At 30.7% G+C, this 17,283-nt stretch overlaps 1 protein-coding gene across 1 annotated transcript in view; it reads right to left on the bottom strand.

Moving 5' to 3' along the window:
• LOC107455522 (multiple epidermal growth factor-like domains protein 10) overlaps positions 1-17,283 on the bottom strand; it is a 50,072-nt gene that overhangs the window by 24,862 nt on the left and 7,927 nt on the right. The window contains exons 4-8 of the mRNA XM_071188314.1: positions 14,893-15,130; positions 12,942-13,051; positions 7,134-7,278; positions 4,991-5,103; positions 2,644-2,917 (exon numbers count right to left, since the gene is read on the bottom strand). Of these exons, the coding sequence (XP_071044415.1) occupies positions 2,644-2,917; positions 4,991-5,103; positions 7,134-7,278; positions 12,942-13,051; positions 14,893-15,130 (880 nt within the window). The remainder of the gene's footprint in view (positions 1-2,643; positions 2,918-4,990; positions 5,104-7,133; positions 7,279-12,941; positions 13,052-14,892; positions 15,131-17,283) is intronic.

Below are 17,283 nucleotides of genomic sequence, written 5' to 3'. Positions count from 1 at the left end.
CAGAGCTTAAATCTTTTTAACCTCTTTGGTCAATAAATAGCTGCTGTTTTACTTTTTCTAACATAAAAGACTATATGAGATTAAAAAAGCGAAACATTAGGATTTAAACAAAGCAAAGTGAAACTGCAAGCTACGCTTACAAAGGATTTCAAAAACCGGGCCAAGAGTTTTCATGATTACGTAGTTAGTTTCACGAGTTGAGTTATCTTTTGGATTCGAAGAGAACAAAAATCAGAGGGCCATACGTCCGTTGTTGTTGTTGTTGTTAATTTACGTCGCACTAGAGCTGCACAATGGGCTATTGGCGACGGTCTGGGAAACATCCCTGAGGATGATTCGAAGACATGCCATCACAATTTTGATCCTCTGCAGAGGGGATGGCACCCCCGCTTCGGTAGCCCGACGACCTGCGCGCGAAGTCGAGCACTTTACGGTAGCACAGTTTAACGAGGACCAATACCGCACACCCTCGGTCCCTACGCAGACTAATCCAAGTGGTCACCCACCCGCACACTGACCGCAGCCAGTGATGCTTGACTTCGGTGATCTGCTGGGAACCGTGTCTTAACGATCAGTTCACTGCGGGACGGGCTATACGTCCGATAGTAGTACTTGTACTTTCACTTACGTCGAATTTGAGCTATACAATGGGCTATGGGGACGATCTGGGAAACATCCCTGAGGATGATCCGGAGATAACATACATACGTCATATCCCGTTTTACAGGGAGGACACATTCACACGTCAAACATCCGCAGATCGTAATTTTGACCAGAACCAGAGCACGATCAGTCTCCGATCCAGTACCCCCAAAATATTGTTTTGTTAGGGGAAAGTGGAGGACTTTGTGACCCAGACAGATTTAGCGAGCATCAGTCCCCATTTTGAAAACGGAGAGTCCTCGACTGGTGGGGATCGAACTCACGACCCACCGGACATCGGCCCAACGCCCTACCAAACAGGCTATCTTGGCCGACCGATAACAGTCGTAGTACTACTTTATTTACGTTGCACTTAAACTGCACAGCGAGCTATTGGCGACAGTCTGGAAAACATCTCTGATGATTATCTGAATTTGTCACTGATAGTTGATTTCGGTCATCTACTGGAAACTGTGTCTTACGATAAGTCAGCCGTAGAACGTGCGATAATGTATAAAGGTTTCGAGCTTGCGAATCCTCATAAAGAGAGTATGTAACCAGAGTGGTATTTGAATTGCTCAAATTGTCTTATTTTTGGTGGTCCCAACCCACTCAAACAAGAAGACTTTTAATCTAAGTCCACCTCAGTACGGGATCGATAGTAGCTTTTTAAGCTCAAGAATTAATATAGAACTTAATTAGAAAATAATCATAAAAATGAAACTATTGCGCTACTATTTATTAAAAATCACACAAATACTTATTGGAGATGAATGGATCTCTTATGGAGATCCGAGCCAACTCAATGGAGATCTGATTGAGTTTTTTGAGCCCAAGCTCGGATATTTATTAGATCAGATAAATGCCAAACATCTAAAAAGCTGTATAACTAGATTTCGTAAAAGTATAAAATGTATCTATTAGTATCCATTCAGGGAAATATAATTATTTGAGATTATCTCTGACTTTCAGATCATATTGTTGTAGTTCATTTACGTCACACTAGAGCTACACAATGGGCTATTGGCGACGATCTGGGAAACATCTTTGAGGATGATCTGAAGACATGCCATCACAATTTTGATCCTCTGCAGAGGGGATGGCACCCCCGCTTCGGTAACCCGACGAGCAGCACGCGAAGTCGGACACTTTACGGTGGAACAGTTTAACGAGGACCCATACCGCACACCCTCGGTCCCTACACAGACTAATCCAACTGGTCTCCTACCCGCACACTGACAGCAGCCAGTGATGCTTAATTTCGGTGATCTGCTGGGAACCGTGTCTTAACGATCAGTCAACTGCGGGACAAAAGTGTATTGATTTATTTATTCACATACCTATGTATCCCGTTGGATGCGGTTCCCAGTACATCACCGTAGACAGGCATCACTGGTTGCTGTCAGAGTGCGGGTGGGTTACCACTTTGGCCAGTCTGCGAAGAGACCGAGGGTATGTGGTATAGATCCTCGTTAAACTGTTTCCCACAAAGAGTAAACTTCACTAGCAGGTCGTCAGACTGCGAAGCCATCCCCTCTGCAGAGGATCAAAATTGTGATGGCATGTCTTTGCATCAATCTTATTCAGGGATTTTTTCCAGAATGTCGCCAATAGCCCGTTGTGCAGCTTTAGAGCGTTCTAAATAAAGTATCACTGCTATTCACATGCCTATGCGATCTGGTATGCTTAGTAGAAAAAACGACCTATGAACTCTTATCAACAGATAGCACAATTTAGAAGAAAACAGCAAAAATATGCAGCTAGGATAGCGGTGGGATTCGAACCACTCGTTTGAAGCAATTTGGCATGTTCTGTCTTTGAAAAAATGACAAAAGTTGCTTAAAATAAGTTTCAGGCAATTTAATTTGTTTGTGTAATTTAATTCTTCCTTATGTAAACAAAAAAAAATTTTTAGGCATTTTTAGAATTCTTACGCATTAGAGACCGTAAGCACTAATGGATACAATACGATGCCGATTTAATTAGGAAAAATGGACTTACTTATCTCCAAAATAGCCGACTTCACAGACACAAGTACCATTTATATTGTCACAATGTGTTGCATTCATGCATTCACACTTATGTTTGCAATTTAAACCGAATGTAAAAATTGGACATTCTTCATCACATGCCGATCCTGTGAATCCAGGAAAACATTCACATTCTCCTGTTATTGGATTGCACTTAGCTGCTTGTTCACATATACATTTACTTGAACAATTGTAACCATATGTACCTGATGGGCATATTTTTTCACAGTATTTCCCATGATATCCTATAAAAGTCAAATAATCAAAAATAATAATTGGTTGGCAACAGATCTAAGATTCAAAAATTCTTTTACTTGCAAGTCATTTAGTTAAATAAATACAGTGCGCAAAATAATAATTTGAACACCTTGAATAACTTTTGATCTAATGATTGGATTTTCTCGTACTAGAATTTAATCGTAATCACCTCAAATATACTTTTTGAGCAGCGATGACTCAGGGAATAGAACGTTCGCCTTCCAATGAGGTGAACCGGGTTCGAATCCCAGCGATGGCTGGTCGATGCAAATTCCGCATCCGGCTTGCAGCGACCACAGGGCTGACGCGACATATTCTCAGTGGATCATGGGTTAGAGTCTCCTACCATCAGGCTAACCATGGGAGAATCTCGTGGTCTTCCTCTCTATGTAACGCAAATGCGGGTTAGTTCCATCAAAAAGTCCTCTACGAAGGCAAATTTCTCCCAATGCTTGATTCAGGAGTTCCCTTGTCTTCAGGATTGGGTTCAAAATTACAAGGCTATAGAGTGGAACATTAGTAGTCGTAAACCTAATCTGGAAAATATAGCCCCAATAAATTAGGAGGAGAGTAGTGGAATGTTTGGTCCATTTAATGTTAATTTAATTGTTTACGTATTTCACCATATCTTGGGAAGTTTATCAGCGAATCAAAGCATTTTTTCACTCAATTATAAAATTTGTTTATCTAAAGATAATTCCATGCAAAAAATAACTTTTAGTAAGTATTATCTTTTTTTTACTATTTTTTTTTTGATAATTGTCGAAACAATTTTGAATTTTTTTTTATTTCATTGATTCACAAGGAACTAAAACAAAACATAACATACAAGTTCTAAGATGAAATTTTAATTTTTGTATATATAAAAAATACTCAATTTACCATCAGTTTACTATCCCAAATTATGTCGGGCAAATGAAAAAAGTTAAATATTAGTCTTTGTATATGTTCATATCTTCATAATCTAAAAAATCATCTACATTACTTTCATTTTCGCTCGCGAATGCCATTTTTTACTTTTTTTTTCTACGTAAATTCATCAACCACCGTATATTCAATTGTACGAAACACGAATTTTCTGTTTTGCTTTCGGCCAAATAAAAACGCGATAAAACAAAATGTATTGACAAATTCTGCTAAGTCCGAGTTTACTCGGGATAATAAATATTTGAAATATATACATACCCGAGTTAACTCGGGATGATCAGGGAAGCGGTTGGGATTAACATAGAACGTGATCAAAAGTTATTTAGGGTGGTTTTCTATTTTTCTCGCTGTACATTATTACGATATCATTTCAAATTGTCTCTTAATATGGATTTTCACTAAGTTTTGAAACATAAATATAAATCTTATGATTTACCAGTGAAATGTATCGATAGAAACAGAAAAAATATAGATATTGTTTATCAGGTTACATAAAGGTTACCTGATACGCAAATGCACATTCCATTAGTATGTAAGCAATCTNGGCAAATGAAAAAAGTTAAATATTAGTCTTTGTATATGTTCATATCTTCATAATCTAAAAAATTATCTACATTACTTTCATTTTCGCTCGCGAATGCCATTTTTTACTTTTTTTTTCTATTTAAATTAATCAACCATCGTATATTCAATTGTACGAAACACATTTGCAGTCCCACAAATATCAAAACTCCCAAACAAAAATTAGCCAACTTCCAATCACAGCAGATTATTATTATTTTCTGTTTTGTCTTCGGCCAAATAAAAACGCGATAAAACAAAATGTATTGACGAATTCTGCTAAGTCCGAGTTTACTCGGGATAAAAAATATTTGAAATATATACATACCCGAGTTAACTCGGGATGATCAGGGAAGCGGTTGGGATTAACATAGAACGTGATCAAAAGTTATTTAGGGTGGTTTTCTATTTTTCTCGCTGTACATTATTACGATATCATTTCAAATTGTCTCTTAATATGGATTTTCACTAAGTTTTGAAACATAAATATAAATCTTATGATTTACCAGTGAAACGTATCGATAAAAACAGAAAAAATATAGATATTGTTTATCAGGTTACATAAAGGTTACCTGATACGCAAATGCACATTCCATTAGTATGTAAGCAATCTCCATTGTTTTGACACAAACACTGCCTAGAACACATTTCGCCATACGTCCCTGGTGAACATATTTGGTCACAACTAAAAAAAGAATTATTTTCAAAATATAAGTAAAATAACTCTGCTTGTTGAAATTATGCTTTATTTTAGCAAATTAAATAAGTGAAAGTGTAATTAAAAAATGAAGCAAAAAAATCTAATAAACTCTCTTTCAATCGCAACGTTCTTTAGATCGAATTAATAAAATAGTGAGTTGGGATACTGTTTATGCCTTTTTCTAAATGTTACGACAAGTTTGTATGTCACAAAAACTTTACTAAACTTGAAATTTTTACTTAGTTCAAAAATATTTCAAAAGCTTAGACTAACCACATTTTTAAAGCCAAAATAATAAGTCACAATTTATAAAAATATAGTAAGCAACAATTTGTCAAAAGGTGACATTTTTACATCAAACTGTTCCTTAGTATTGTTCTCATGTAGGTAATTTGCAATTATATGGAACAACAGAATACAAAAGAGCTTCTTATTGCATACAAAATTATGATATTTTTTTCTTACCTCAAAACACTTTCTTGAATTATTTGAAAATGCGACTCATTATATTGCCCATGGCCCTTAATTTAACTGCTAAAACTTTTAGCATTTCATTCATATTCAATTCAAATAATTCTATCCTCCTCGATTCAATTTAAGATCATAATAATTTATTTAATTTAAGTGCAGTTAATATTTATGGAAGATAATTTGCAGGTACGCGTTAGCCGTCATGCTTTCAACAGGATTGAATTTTATTTTAACAAGACTGTTAAGCGGTTTTAAGAGTACATTTTTCTTAAATTCTTTTCAGACAGAAAACTCTAATTATGTCAAAAAAATTTCAAATTTTATGTGTGAAATAATTTCGATATTTTTCCTCATTATCAATATTGAGTCAGTTATTTGTAAATTTTACAAAAAATTTAGATTTAGTTTTATCTGCAATACTAACATAAAAAAGAAAAACACTGGAGAAGTTCAATGCAACTGCAAGAGTACTTTTAGTGCTGGCACTGCATCACAAAATAAATTAGTGTTCGATTTATAATCTCACAAATTAAAGTTTTTAAAAAATTACTTAAAGCAAAATTTATACGAGCAGTTTGTTCGATAGCGGACATATTTTTTTGATATTCTCAAAATCTTTGTCAAAACTGATGAAAAAAAGTACTCAGATTGAGAGTCTCAACTAACCATCGAAATCACTATCGAGAAAGGTGAGCGTACGAAGCATAGAAACCTGTTTAATTGCCGGAGGAAATGACAAATGGTTATTACAAACACATTCAAGCTTCGATTGGCAATTGAACAGAATTTGATTTTATAAACTTCCATCTTGCTCAGTTGTAACTTATGAGATTTTGAGAGAGTTCTTTATTTTTTCACTCTCTCACAAATATTCATCTGTGGCCCCCAAAGTGCAAGCTTTTTCTCTTAGGTTTTAGCGAGAATTTTGAAATGGTATTTTAGGGACGGTCCTTACAGAAAACTTTGCTTATTTTAAACTTAAAACGGTGGCTGATCTTAAAATAATTTTTTTAATACAAGAAATCTTATTTTTTGCACCACGACTATGCATATACTATATGATATATTGCGTACCAAGCTTCATAAAAATATATTGACACTTTCAAATCGCAAGCAAACTAAAAGTGCCTCTTACGTAAGTCTTTTTTTTTGCAAAAAAAAAATTCTTTTTTTCAACTTTGCTTACAATAATATTTGGAACAAATTTTATATACATTGTTTAAAAAAAAATACAATGCTGGAAAAAAGATAAGATTAATAGTCATTACTACTACATAAGTAATAATCACAGCACCATCTTGACTATAAATAGGTTAAAAACTATCGCAGTAATTTTAAATATCTTATTACATTAAACACTTACTATTTTAATTTCATCTTACTATATTAAATAAGTTATTAACTATTAATTAATAATATTGTTTTTAAATACCGAATGCTGAAAATTATGCAGAAAAACTAAAATACTATAAAATCTATTCTCTAAATATTTTTTAAAAAAAACAGTGAAACGTATAATTAGTGTAAAATATAAAAGTACTTACGTATCCCCAAAGTAGCCAGGCTCACAAATGCAAGTACCGTTTACTGGATCACATGTAGCCCCGTTGCTACAGTTACATTTTGAGTTGCAATCACGACCATATGTCCCTTTTGGACAAGGTAACTCGCAACGCTCGCCAGTAAAACCTTAATGTAAACAGTATGAATATGAGAAAGAATGAAACAAGAAATGTAAGTGGTATAGTAAATAAATGAATTTATAAGTTTTTAAAATAAAGAATAAATAATGAATTTATTATAAAAAACTATATGTATAGAATCTTGGAAAAAAATTTAAAATTTTCAAAAATACAAAGTATAACTACAATTTGGTATTTATCAAAAATTGAGATTGTTCATTAGATTTTGCAACTGAAATAAAAAATAATACTTTTATCATTCTCTTCTGCAATGTTACAGATTTTATGTACACAAATCAGTCCGGAATCGGTAAACGTATATTTAAAATTTGATTTCTCAGGAACAATTCGATCTATTTCATTCGGATTTTAATTTTGAAAGATAAATTACATTCTTTTAAATGATGTATTGCTTACAATTCAAAATTTCTTAGATTACTATTTTATTACATAATAAAAATTAATAAATATTATTTTTGTGCGTGTAATTATCTTTGAATAAAGAATGCTTTTAATTCCATGCAAAAAAATTTCAATTCGCTTAAAGAGTTCTCGAGATATGACGAAATATGTAAAAAGTGAAATTTACATTAAGGGGCCCACTATTTGAATCGCGTTCCTGACCAAAACTATTGAGTCCATATTTCCCCCCGATATTTTGGGGGTTAAAAATCCCAATCCGTCCATAAAAAACTACGTTTATTCATAGAAAGTACGTTTTTGTATCAACTTAAAATATCGTTTGCACTAACTATTTAGCATATTTGAGGTCCCCCCCTTGTACCAATGAGATTGTGTCCTCAAACTTATGTAAAAATCCGATCATTACATCAAAAGCTATTCAGCGTAAATCCTTTTATTTTTATGTATTGAACATCAATGCATCATTTAAAGTTGTACTGTACATCAGCCATGCATCAATAAGCAGATTGAAAAAATTACATGCAGCAGTATAATCAATTGGGGAAAAAAGGATTAGCAAATTTTAACGTGTTGTGAAACCTATTTTAATAGAAAAATATTTGAAAAGAGGTGCAATCAAACGTTGCTTTAACTAAATTTTCAAACAATAAGAAACTGCCTGNAAAACATTAAATTGATATTTTCAAATTTTTATAATTATAAGTGAAATTAGACTTAAAACAATGGGTAAAAACATATCTTTAAAACATATCTTTAGAAAGTTCATAAACATATTTTTTTTAAAACATATCTTTAGAAAGTTCGCAAATAAATAGCCTACTCTGCTTTCTATTCATCTCTAAATAGCAAGGCGTTTGTTTACAACTTGTTTCATGCGATTTTTGCTATATGGCAGCAGCAGTTTAATAAAAAATGCCTGGTCCCAGCTCAACCCCCTTGCCCGTTTTTGTCCATCAGTCCGTACATTAATTTCAGTCTCAGGTTTGTAATTATCTATATATATATAATTTTAAATTCTCATCTGTAACCATAAAAGCAATTTTTTTGTTACTTTATGTGGTAGCTAAAATAAGAAAGTAGCAAATTACATTTGTTCAATAATGTACTACTATCATTCGTTTCATGAGTGTATTTAATTTTTTATTTTCTATTCTATGATTGATCATTTTTCATTTTTTGTGATCATTTTTTATTTATGATGGGATCATTTTTTTATCTTTTATTCTATGTATGTTTAAAAATGATCCCTAATAGGTTAATCACATATTTATCAAAAGAAAATTTTCAATAGTATGGTCCATTTTTCACTAGTTCTTTGAAACAACTTTATTTTTTCTCTCCTTATCGTAACAAGTTATGTTTCCTTACAGCTAAAAAGCTTACAATTACTTGAGTTTTTATAATATCGCTTTTCAATTGCAGCTTGTTTATTTATTTATTTCGTATTACACTTTTTAAACAAAGGTACATTTTGACATACTCTACGTTAATCTTAAAAATAGCAATTTAATGATAGCATAATTCCAGCTAAAATTTGACATTTCTACAAGAATTTTGCTTTTTTTCATGGTGTTTAAAATAGCTAATCAAGTATTTTTAAATTATGTAAAATAAATAGTAAGAAATAATTAATTATGTTCATATTTTATTATTTATTAATTTATTATTTGTTATAATTTATTATAATATTTTATTATTCATAATGTTTATAATTATTTATAATTTATCATTATAATTAAATAGTTTTTGACACAAATAATCTCCGATTTTATTCCTATCAATCATCCAGCAGTTGAATACTCAGATAAGAATATTTTTTTGTTTGAAATAAATAAAAGAGTCTTATATTTTCGATTATGATTAAGAATTGTTTAAAAAACATTCGATAATTTAACTTGTTTGTTGTTTCACAATTAACTACCTATTTGAAAATATGAAACTTTCAGATTTCATAAAATACCATAGATGGAGCCACCAGAATAACTGTGAATCATTTAATTTCAAAATATTTTTGAGTAATGATTAAATTAAATAAAGAATTAACGAGATTTAATAAAAAAAATTTACTTGGTTTCATTAAAGTAATTTTCCAATTTCTAAATTTTATTAAGTGGTTTCTTCTGAAAATCGATTAAGATTTGGAATTCTGCTCGAAACAAATACTAGTTGTTTCCGTTATTTATTTATTTACAGTTTTTTAGGCAACAATATTGTTGTTTTTGAAATTTATAGTTATTTATAATGTTTTAAAAGTTATTGAATATACGTAAAAATAGTTTATTCTATCATCTGCGAGGAATAATATCTTGACTCTAACTTTCAGAAGGGATAATTTTCTACAAGTTCCTTCAAAATTAATAAGAAAAATGTCAAATTGAAAGTTTTGAAAATTTAAACAAAAAGATAGTTGTTATGCTGCATAAATTTTTTTTTAAAATTGCACATAATAGAAATATTATGTGAAATGTGGGGGAAAAAGTGATTTTTTTTAAAATCTAAACAATGAATTTCTGATTGAAAAAATATTCAAAAATGAAAATTTTAAAAATCCTACATCATATTATAGATAATTTTCCGTTTACTACATATTTATTTATAAAAGAAAAATAAATAAAAAAAAATGAGGAGGCGATGTGTTTTAATTGAATCAAGTGAAATTTTTTGTTTCCCGACAAAGAAAAATAAAATATTTCTGACTCATTTTTCAAATGACGAAGTAAAACTGCATATTCTCTTTGAAAGAATAATAAAGTATTACAAAATAGCAATTACAAAAAAAATCCTAAATTACATTACATATAATTTAATTATATACAATTTCATAAAAAAAGAAAGCAAGCTGTAAATGGATGAAAGCGGTACAGTAGCGTACGTTTTAATTATTAATGCAAGGAGAGAAATTTTATGTTTTCGGCAAAGAAGAATGAAATATTTTGGGATCGCTTTTCATATGACAGAATAAAGCTATGCATTCATGTTGAAGGAATGAAGAAACTACATATTTCTTTGTTAAAATTTTTGCCGCTACCGAAGGAAACCAAACATTAATAGCTTAGAATATGGTCTTGCTTTTGACTACAGTTACAGAGCTACCTTAAAATAGCCTCAGTAGAGATAATCCATGGGTTAGATCAGGGGACGCCAAACTTTTTTGATCATCGACCCCTATATAATTTTTCGAAATCTCCATCGACCCCCACAAAAGTAATTTTCTGTTAATTTAAATAAAACTCTATTAGATACTGTGTTTGTACATTTATTTTATGATTTTAAACATTTATTAAAGTAATAGTACATTGTGTAACAATAGTTTTACGAAAAATATATTAATATTGAAATTTAAATACCTTATTATTAAACAATAAGTAATTATGCATAAGTAGATATAATAAGTAAAGTAACTAAAGGTTTACTGCTACATTATCAATGAGTGGGTGTGCCTGATGTTTTTTTGCAAGGTTCGCAATATTGGGTTCAAAATTGGTCAATTTTAATTTTCGTCAAAATTGGTCAATTTTGTAACTTTCGTAAAAAAATTCAAAGTGTGCTATAGTTTTGTCGCGGGCTGTACTAATCCATATTATTAATGCTTACCTTCTTTTTTGTGCATTGATAATTAAAATTGATATCTAAACTAAACGAATGGTTTTATTGAAACAATAACTTATTGAACAAATTATCCAGAACTATAAAAGTTTTAATAATGACACTGCAAAAATTCAACACAGTTTGCAAAGATAGCTGAAACTGCGTATGATATTTGCATTTGTAACGTCAATGCTCGTCACACGTGATATTTGGACAAGAGCACATATGCATATGACTTATAAACTGCGCTGAGTTCGTGCCACTGCGCGGTGGTACGTACACACTTGTTTCATCCCAATAAATATACGTTTATTAATTTATGTTTTATAAGGAAACTGATATTGAGTCAATTATAAAAAATAATTCACAAATTTTACATACTTAATTAGGTATGTGTGATTTGCGTATTGAGAACTGTTTTATTTTTCGAAGCACAATCGACCCTTCCGATTCGGATCGACCCCCATTCGCCCCCCTGTCTCAGATCGACCCCCGCTTTTGTTAAATAGACCCCTGGGGGTCTATATAGACTACTTTGGCGACCTCTGGGTTAGATTTTTCATTTCCGTCGGACTAACTTTGGGAGTTTTATGTGATCCATTCAGCATATCATGTACGTGTTTTAGTTTCCACCAAGAAGTATTTCACGAAGTTAAGTTTATTCTATTATTTTTCAATAGCTGCCAATTTATACGGTAGTTGAGAAAAATATTTTTTAGGAGTTGCAGTATTTATGTTTTAATATATAAATCTCGGTTTTAAAAGTTTAAAATATTCTTTTTTTACACTTCATGACAAATCAATAACGTCTGCATATAAAATCTACTAGCTGGGTTGTTATGCTAATAAATGTTGGTGAATAGCGTAATTTTTAGAACATTCTTCGTACTTAAAATACTATTTTATGAACACTTTACAAAATCTTTCGAAATACCGTACTTGGGAGTTATGTTATCTCCAGAACTGTTCTTCAAATCTACAGTCTCTGGCCGAATTATTAGACGCCCTATAAGATTCTATGTAAAATCTTAATTATTAGGTGATACTATACAGCTTTATTGTTTCTATGTGACTGAAACCGGTTTGCACTTGTTTACGTTAGTGTATCAATTGGTTAAATTAGACGATATATAATATAAATTTGACGATAGAAAGAATTAGACGATTTATTATATGAATATAGAATAAATATTATATCGATCATTATATTAGTATATTATAATAATTAGATCACATTATTAGGCGCACTGTAGTTTTTTAATAATGACACGATTTGCACGAGTTTATGGGCAATACATTTATATTTAAACAAACATGTAATAGGTTTTTATTCATGAGATTTTTTATATACTTCCTATTTGTATTTATCTTTAACGGTGTTGCATTGCAATGTTAACCAATTGATGCAGGACCGTTAACAAATGCAAACCGGTTTCATCCGAGTAAAAGTGATACAGTTGTATTATAATTTTACAGAGAATCTTATAATGCGTCTAATAACAGGGATTGTACGTTTCTCGGTCTAAGTACTCAATAGACCTTGCGTGGAAATATCTAGGCAGAACTCTTAGGTGTTTTATCAATGACTTGAGGTAAGGGTCACTAATAAATAATAAAAAAAAAAGCGAATTAAAAAGTAAGAATTAAAAAGATACGTACCGAAAGAACAAATGCACGTTCCGCTTGACGACTTACACGTTCCTCCATTTTCACAGCGACAATTATATGTACATCTTTTGTATGTTCCATTTGGGCAAGTTGTATTACACCTGTCAATGTTTTAACTTTTATTCGTATCATAGAATTGTATTATTATTATTTCATAGTTATTATTTGAAATCATAGCTTAATATTAGTTAAAATTTAGATTATAATCGTTATAGTAAAAACTCTCTATTGATAAATACGATTATTTTCTATTTATCGATAAGTACAATTAACCTTAAACTAAACGTACAATTGAATTAATAGTAAATTAATCTTACGTGTTAATTAATTGAAATTTAATGGTATGCGTAATCGTAAATTCGATGTTTGACCAACTATAATGTTAATGAAACGGTAAATTAGGATTGCTTATCATCGTGATTAAAATTATAATTGTTAAAAAAATTGTGATTGCTAATAATTAATTAATTATTTCTTTATATGATTATGTTACTGTAATGCGTTTGCCTTTCATCCAATATAAATTATTACTACTGATCAATATATTAATTGTAAAAAAATTAATTGAACTCGATTGCGAGCAATTAATTACTCTTAATAAATTAAATTTTGCAGGACTTGGTCCTATGCCCCACTTTCTACGCATAGAAAACCTCATATCTCTAATTTTCAAACTTTTTATTATATCTTTAAGATTATTTAGTAGTATAAAATTAAGCAACCAGTGCTCTTTTTAGTATTTAGTTGAAGAAAGAATGTATATAGAAATTCAGTAAACAAGGAGTTATAACAAGTAAATGTTGTTGTTGTTTCGAATGACACATAAATAAACCAAGCTTGCCGGCCAGTGGCCTTTTGCGAATTAAGTCAGGAAGGGGCCCCTTTCGTTTCATAAGAGAACACCGCAAAGCGGAAAGTACGTCTTAGCTCAGAACTCCACAAATAGATGGCAGCACCACTCATTTATGCCACTTTCTTAATTTAGACAAGGGGAAGGAAATTTATTCATACCCATGGTACTGCTCAGCAACCGACCACAAGGGTTCATTCCACAGATTTTACGAGTCCGTATATCGCATATACTCGGTAGGTATTAGAGGAGTGGCGGATCGAACCCTGGCCCATCAGGACTGGAGTCTTATTATCTAACCACTGGGTTACCATGGCCTTATATATAAATTTAAACTGATAGCAAGCATTTTAGCAGAAGTACTTTAAGTGCAAAAGGTCAAAAGCTATTCTTTTAAAGTGCTTGAATCAATCAATTATTTCTAATAAATCCGCTCCAAATTTAAAAAAATATATATAGATATTATATATATATACATATATACATAAAACCTTGGTATAACGATACTGTCTATAACGATGAACCTGTCTATAGCGATATTTCCTTGAGGTCCCGGTAAAATTCCTATTTACTCAATGTATTTTTAACCTGTTTATAGCGATAACCACTTTTCAGTTAAACATGTCAACAACGATAATTTTTCCTCTTTTGATAGTTGATAGTTCCATTCCGATTTTTCTACCGTTGGAAAACGATTCCCCATCGAGCTTAAATGTGAGATAACAAAATATATATTTTTTTTCCATCTCCTTTGTATGTAATATTCTTTCGTTGTTTCTGAGAGAAAATGCCACTTTTAGGGGAAATTAGAGCAGTAGAAATGGGTGAAGGGGTATTTGTAAGAGTTAAATAATAATATTATTTAGTGCGTATAAGATAAAGTAAATTTGTTTATGTATTATAATTAATAGATTGAAATATTTGGTATATGTACTAGTAATTGGATATAGTCATGATTNAAGTTTAATTTATCATTAGTTTTAAACGTATACTTTTAAATTTCAAACCTGTCTATAACGGTAACCTGCCTATAACAATATTTTATTTAGGTCCCTACAGTATCGTTATAGACAGGTTTTACTAGTTTCTTACTTGTGACAGTCACAATGACCATTTGTTGGATTACAATCAGGACCATCATTGCAGTTGATAACTAGTTGAGGTCTCTGACTCAAATAATGATTTTGAGATCTACTTTTATCAGGTGATTCTTTAAAACACTCACAGCGCCGGATGGGATTCAAGCACTTTGGACAATCACATTGCTTATTACATTGCAAACCAAAGTAACCAGATGGACAGTTTTCTTCACATGATTTTCCTTGAAAACCTTAAAACAAGAACGGATTATATTTTATTAAGTGAATGCAGTTTATTTCCATAAACCAACTTAATCCTCGCATATATTCTCAAAATAATCTGCTCAATGCTAAACTATAATATTAGTATCTAGAATTATAGAACTGTGCAAATTTGATGCGCTTACCAACACAGTCAACTATAACTCACTGCGAGGTGTCAAAAAAACTAAGAAAAGAATTTCAGTATTGTTAGTAACTAATGAGCAAGGTTACTGTTAAATTTCAAACCTGAATATTATGTATTAATATATTATAATAACTTCTCTAAAATCCATCAAAATTAAAATTTTATAATTGAAATTCGACTTTTATTAATTATAAACTTTGAATTATCCCGTATAATATAATTATCTTACTCACACATCCAGTTACAGGCCAATCCAAAGTAACTGTCTAATCAAATGTGGTTCTGTACTACAGTAACAAAGATCCATAAAGTATATCCCACTATATTCTATTTACATTTTAATTTTTATCTTTTATTATAAGGCAAACTTGGTACGATCATGTTTTAAATCATTTTTGCAAGATAAGTGGAAAGACATTTGAATTCGCTTAATATGTTACATTTTAAGTTTAATTCTGTATTTTCCTAAATATTTATTTATTTTTTTCTTGATATTTTTAATTTTTTATTTTTACTTAGTAAGTTTTATTTTCATTTAAATTTTTTTGGTGCTCCTCACACTATTAAATTGATATATTTTTGCTTCGGATATATTAATACAATATTAGAAAGCACTCTTTTTTGCAGATATAATCGTGTGGGCTGACAACAAGATTATATCTTTCCCTCATTTTGTTTTTTGGCCTTTTTAGGTGGTTTTTTCTTTAAATAGTTTTTAAAACATTTTATTTATTAATAGATTTTCTTCTTCACTATAAAATTATTATTTTTTCCTTGCATTTTTTTGTTGGTATTTATAACTTATTTTACGTGTTCTATGTATTTGCAGCTTATCTGTAGTAAAAATTTTTTTTTATTATTTTATATATATATATATATATACATAAATTAATGTTGCATTTTACCTAGAAAAAGAACAATGGCATGAATAGTGAAAATACTTTTCCATTTCAATTTACTACGTGCTAAAGCCAAAGTGTTAGTAAATCAAATTTATTTCACCTGTGCTTTTACTTACAAATGCTTTTCATGTCATATAGAAATACCGTATTTCTACCACAAAAAAAAAGAAACTCATTTTGCAATAAGTAGAATTGTGGGTGGGGAAAGTATAGAAAAAGGAAATGGCGTCTAGACATTGCATTTAAGTTTTATAACAAATTTCAAGGAAAAAGAAAAGCATTTTTATAATATTTCCAACGTATGAAACAGCATTAATAAATTTAATAAGAATGGGATGTATTTAATTTATGACGATGGTTCACATGAAAAAGCTTTTATTACTTAAAATTTAGGAAGAGTAAAAATTGTGCGCTTTTGAAAATCACTCTCTTAATAACGTACATAATTTTAGAGTCTTGTCAAAAATTACGACCAAAAAGAATACACCTAATGGGTACCTAATTAATATTTAAGCAAGGAAAAACAATAACATTATCGATATCTGACAAATCACTATTAAGGAAGGCGCAATTGTACACAACATCAAAACCTGTTTGATCACCGGTTGAAACTCGGAAGGGTTTCCAACAATTGTATTTCCACTTCTCTCTATTATCCTTCGACAAATGAACATGTTTTAATGTTCTGTACAACAGCTTTCTGTTGTTAGTTTTTAGATTTTTATGGAGTTTTTCTTTTTTTTTTCTTTACTTAAATGACATCTAATTTTCAAATATTCTTTACTTCATGTTAGAAAAGAATTCTAAAAATCTGTATTAAGGGTGATTATTATGAAACACTTTATATCATAGTATGATGTTGTATTGTAGCATGTAGCATTATGAGATTTACACAATTAATTTAAGAATTTGTCAATTCATGACTTATAGCTATGCGAAAAAACAGTTTATGCTCTAAAACCTTTTTCCTGTATCACATGGAAGAAAAACATGGCTCTCTTTTTGAAAATATAAACATTAAATAACAGTTGATTAAGTATGGTGAATGTTATTAGTTTAGTTAATTTTTTCGCGTATTTCGCTATGTCTCGAG

Source organism: Parasteatoda tepidariorum, chromosome X2 (assembly GCF_043381705.1).
Source record: "Parasteatoda tepidariorum isolate YZ-2023 chromosome X2, CAS_Ptep_4.0, whole genome shotgun sequence".
Lineage (NCBI taxonomy): Eukaryota > Metazoa > Arthropoda > Arachnida > Araneae > Theridiidae > Parasteatoda > Parasteatoda tepidariorum.
The sequence above is the reverse complement of the archived record's forward strand: the minus strand, read 5'-3'. Positions and strand labels throughout refer to the sequence as shown.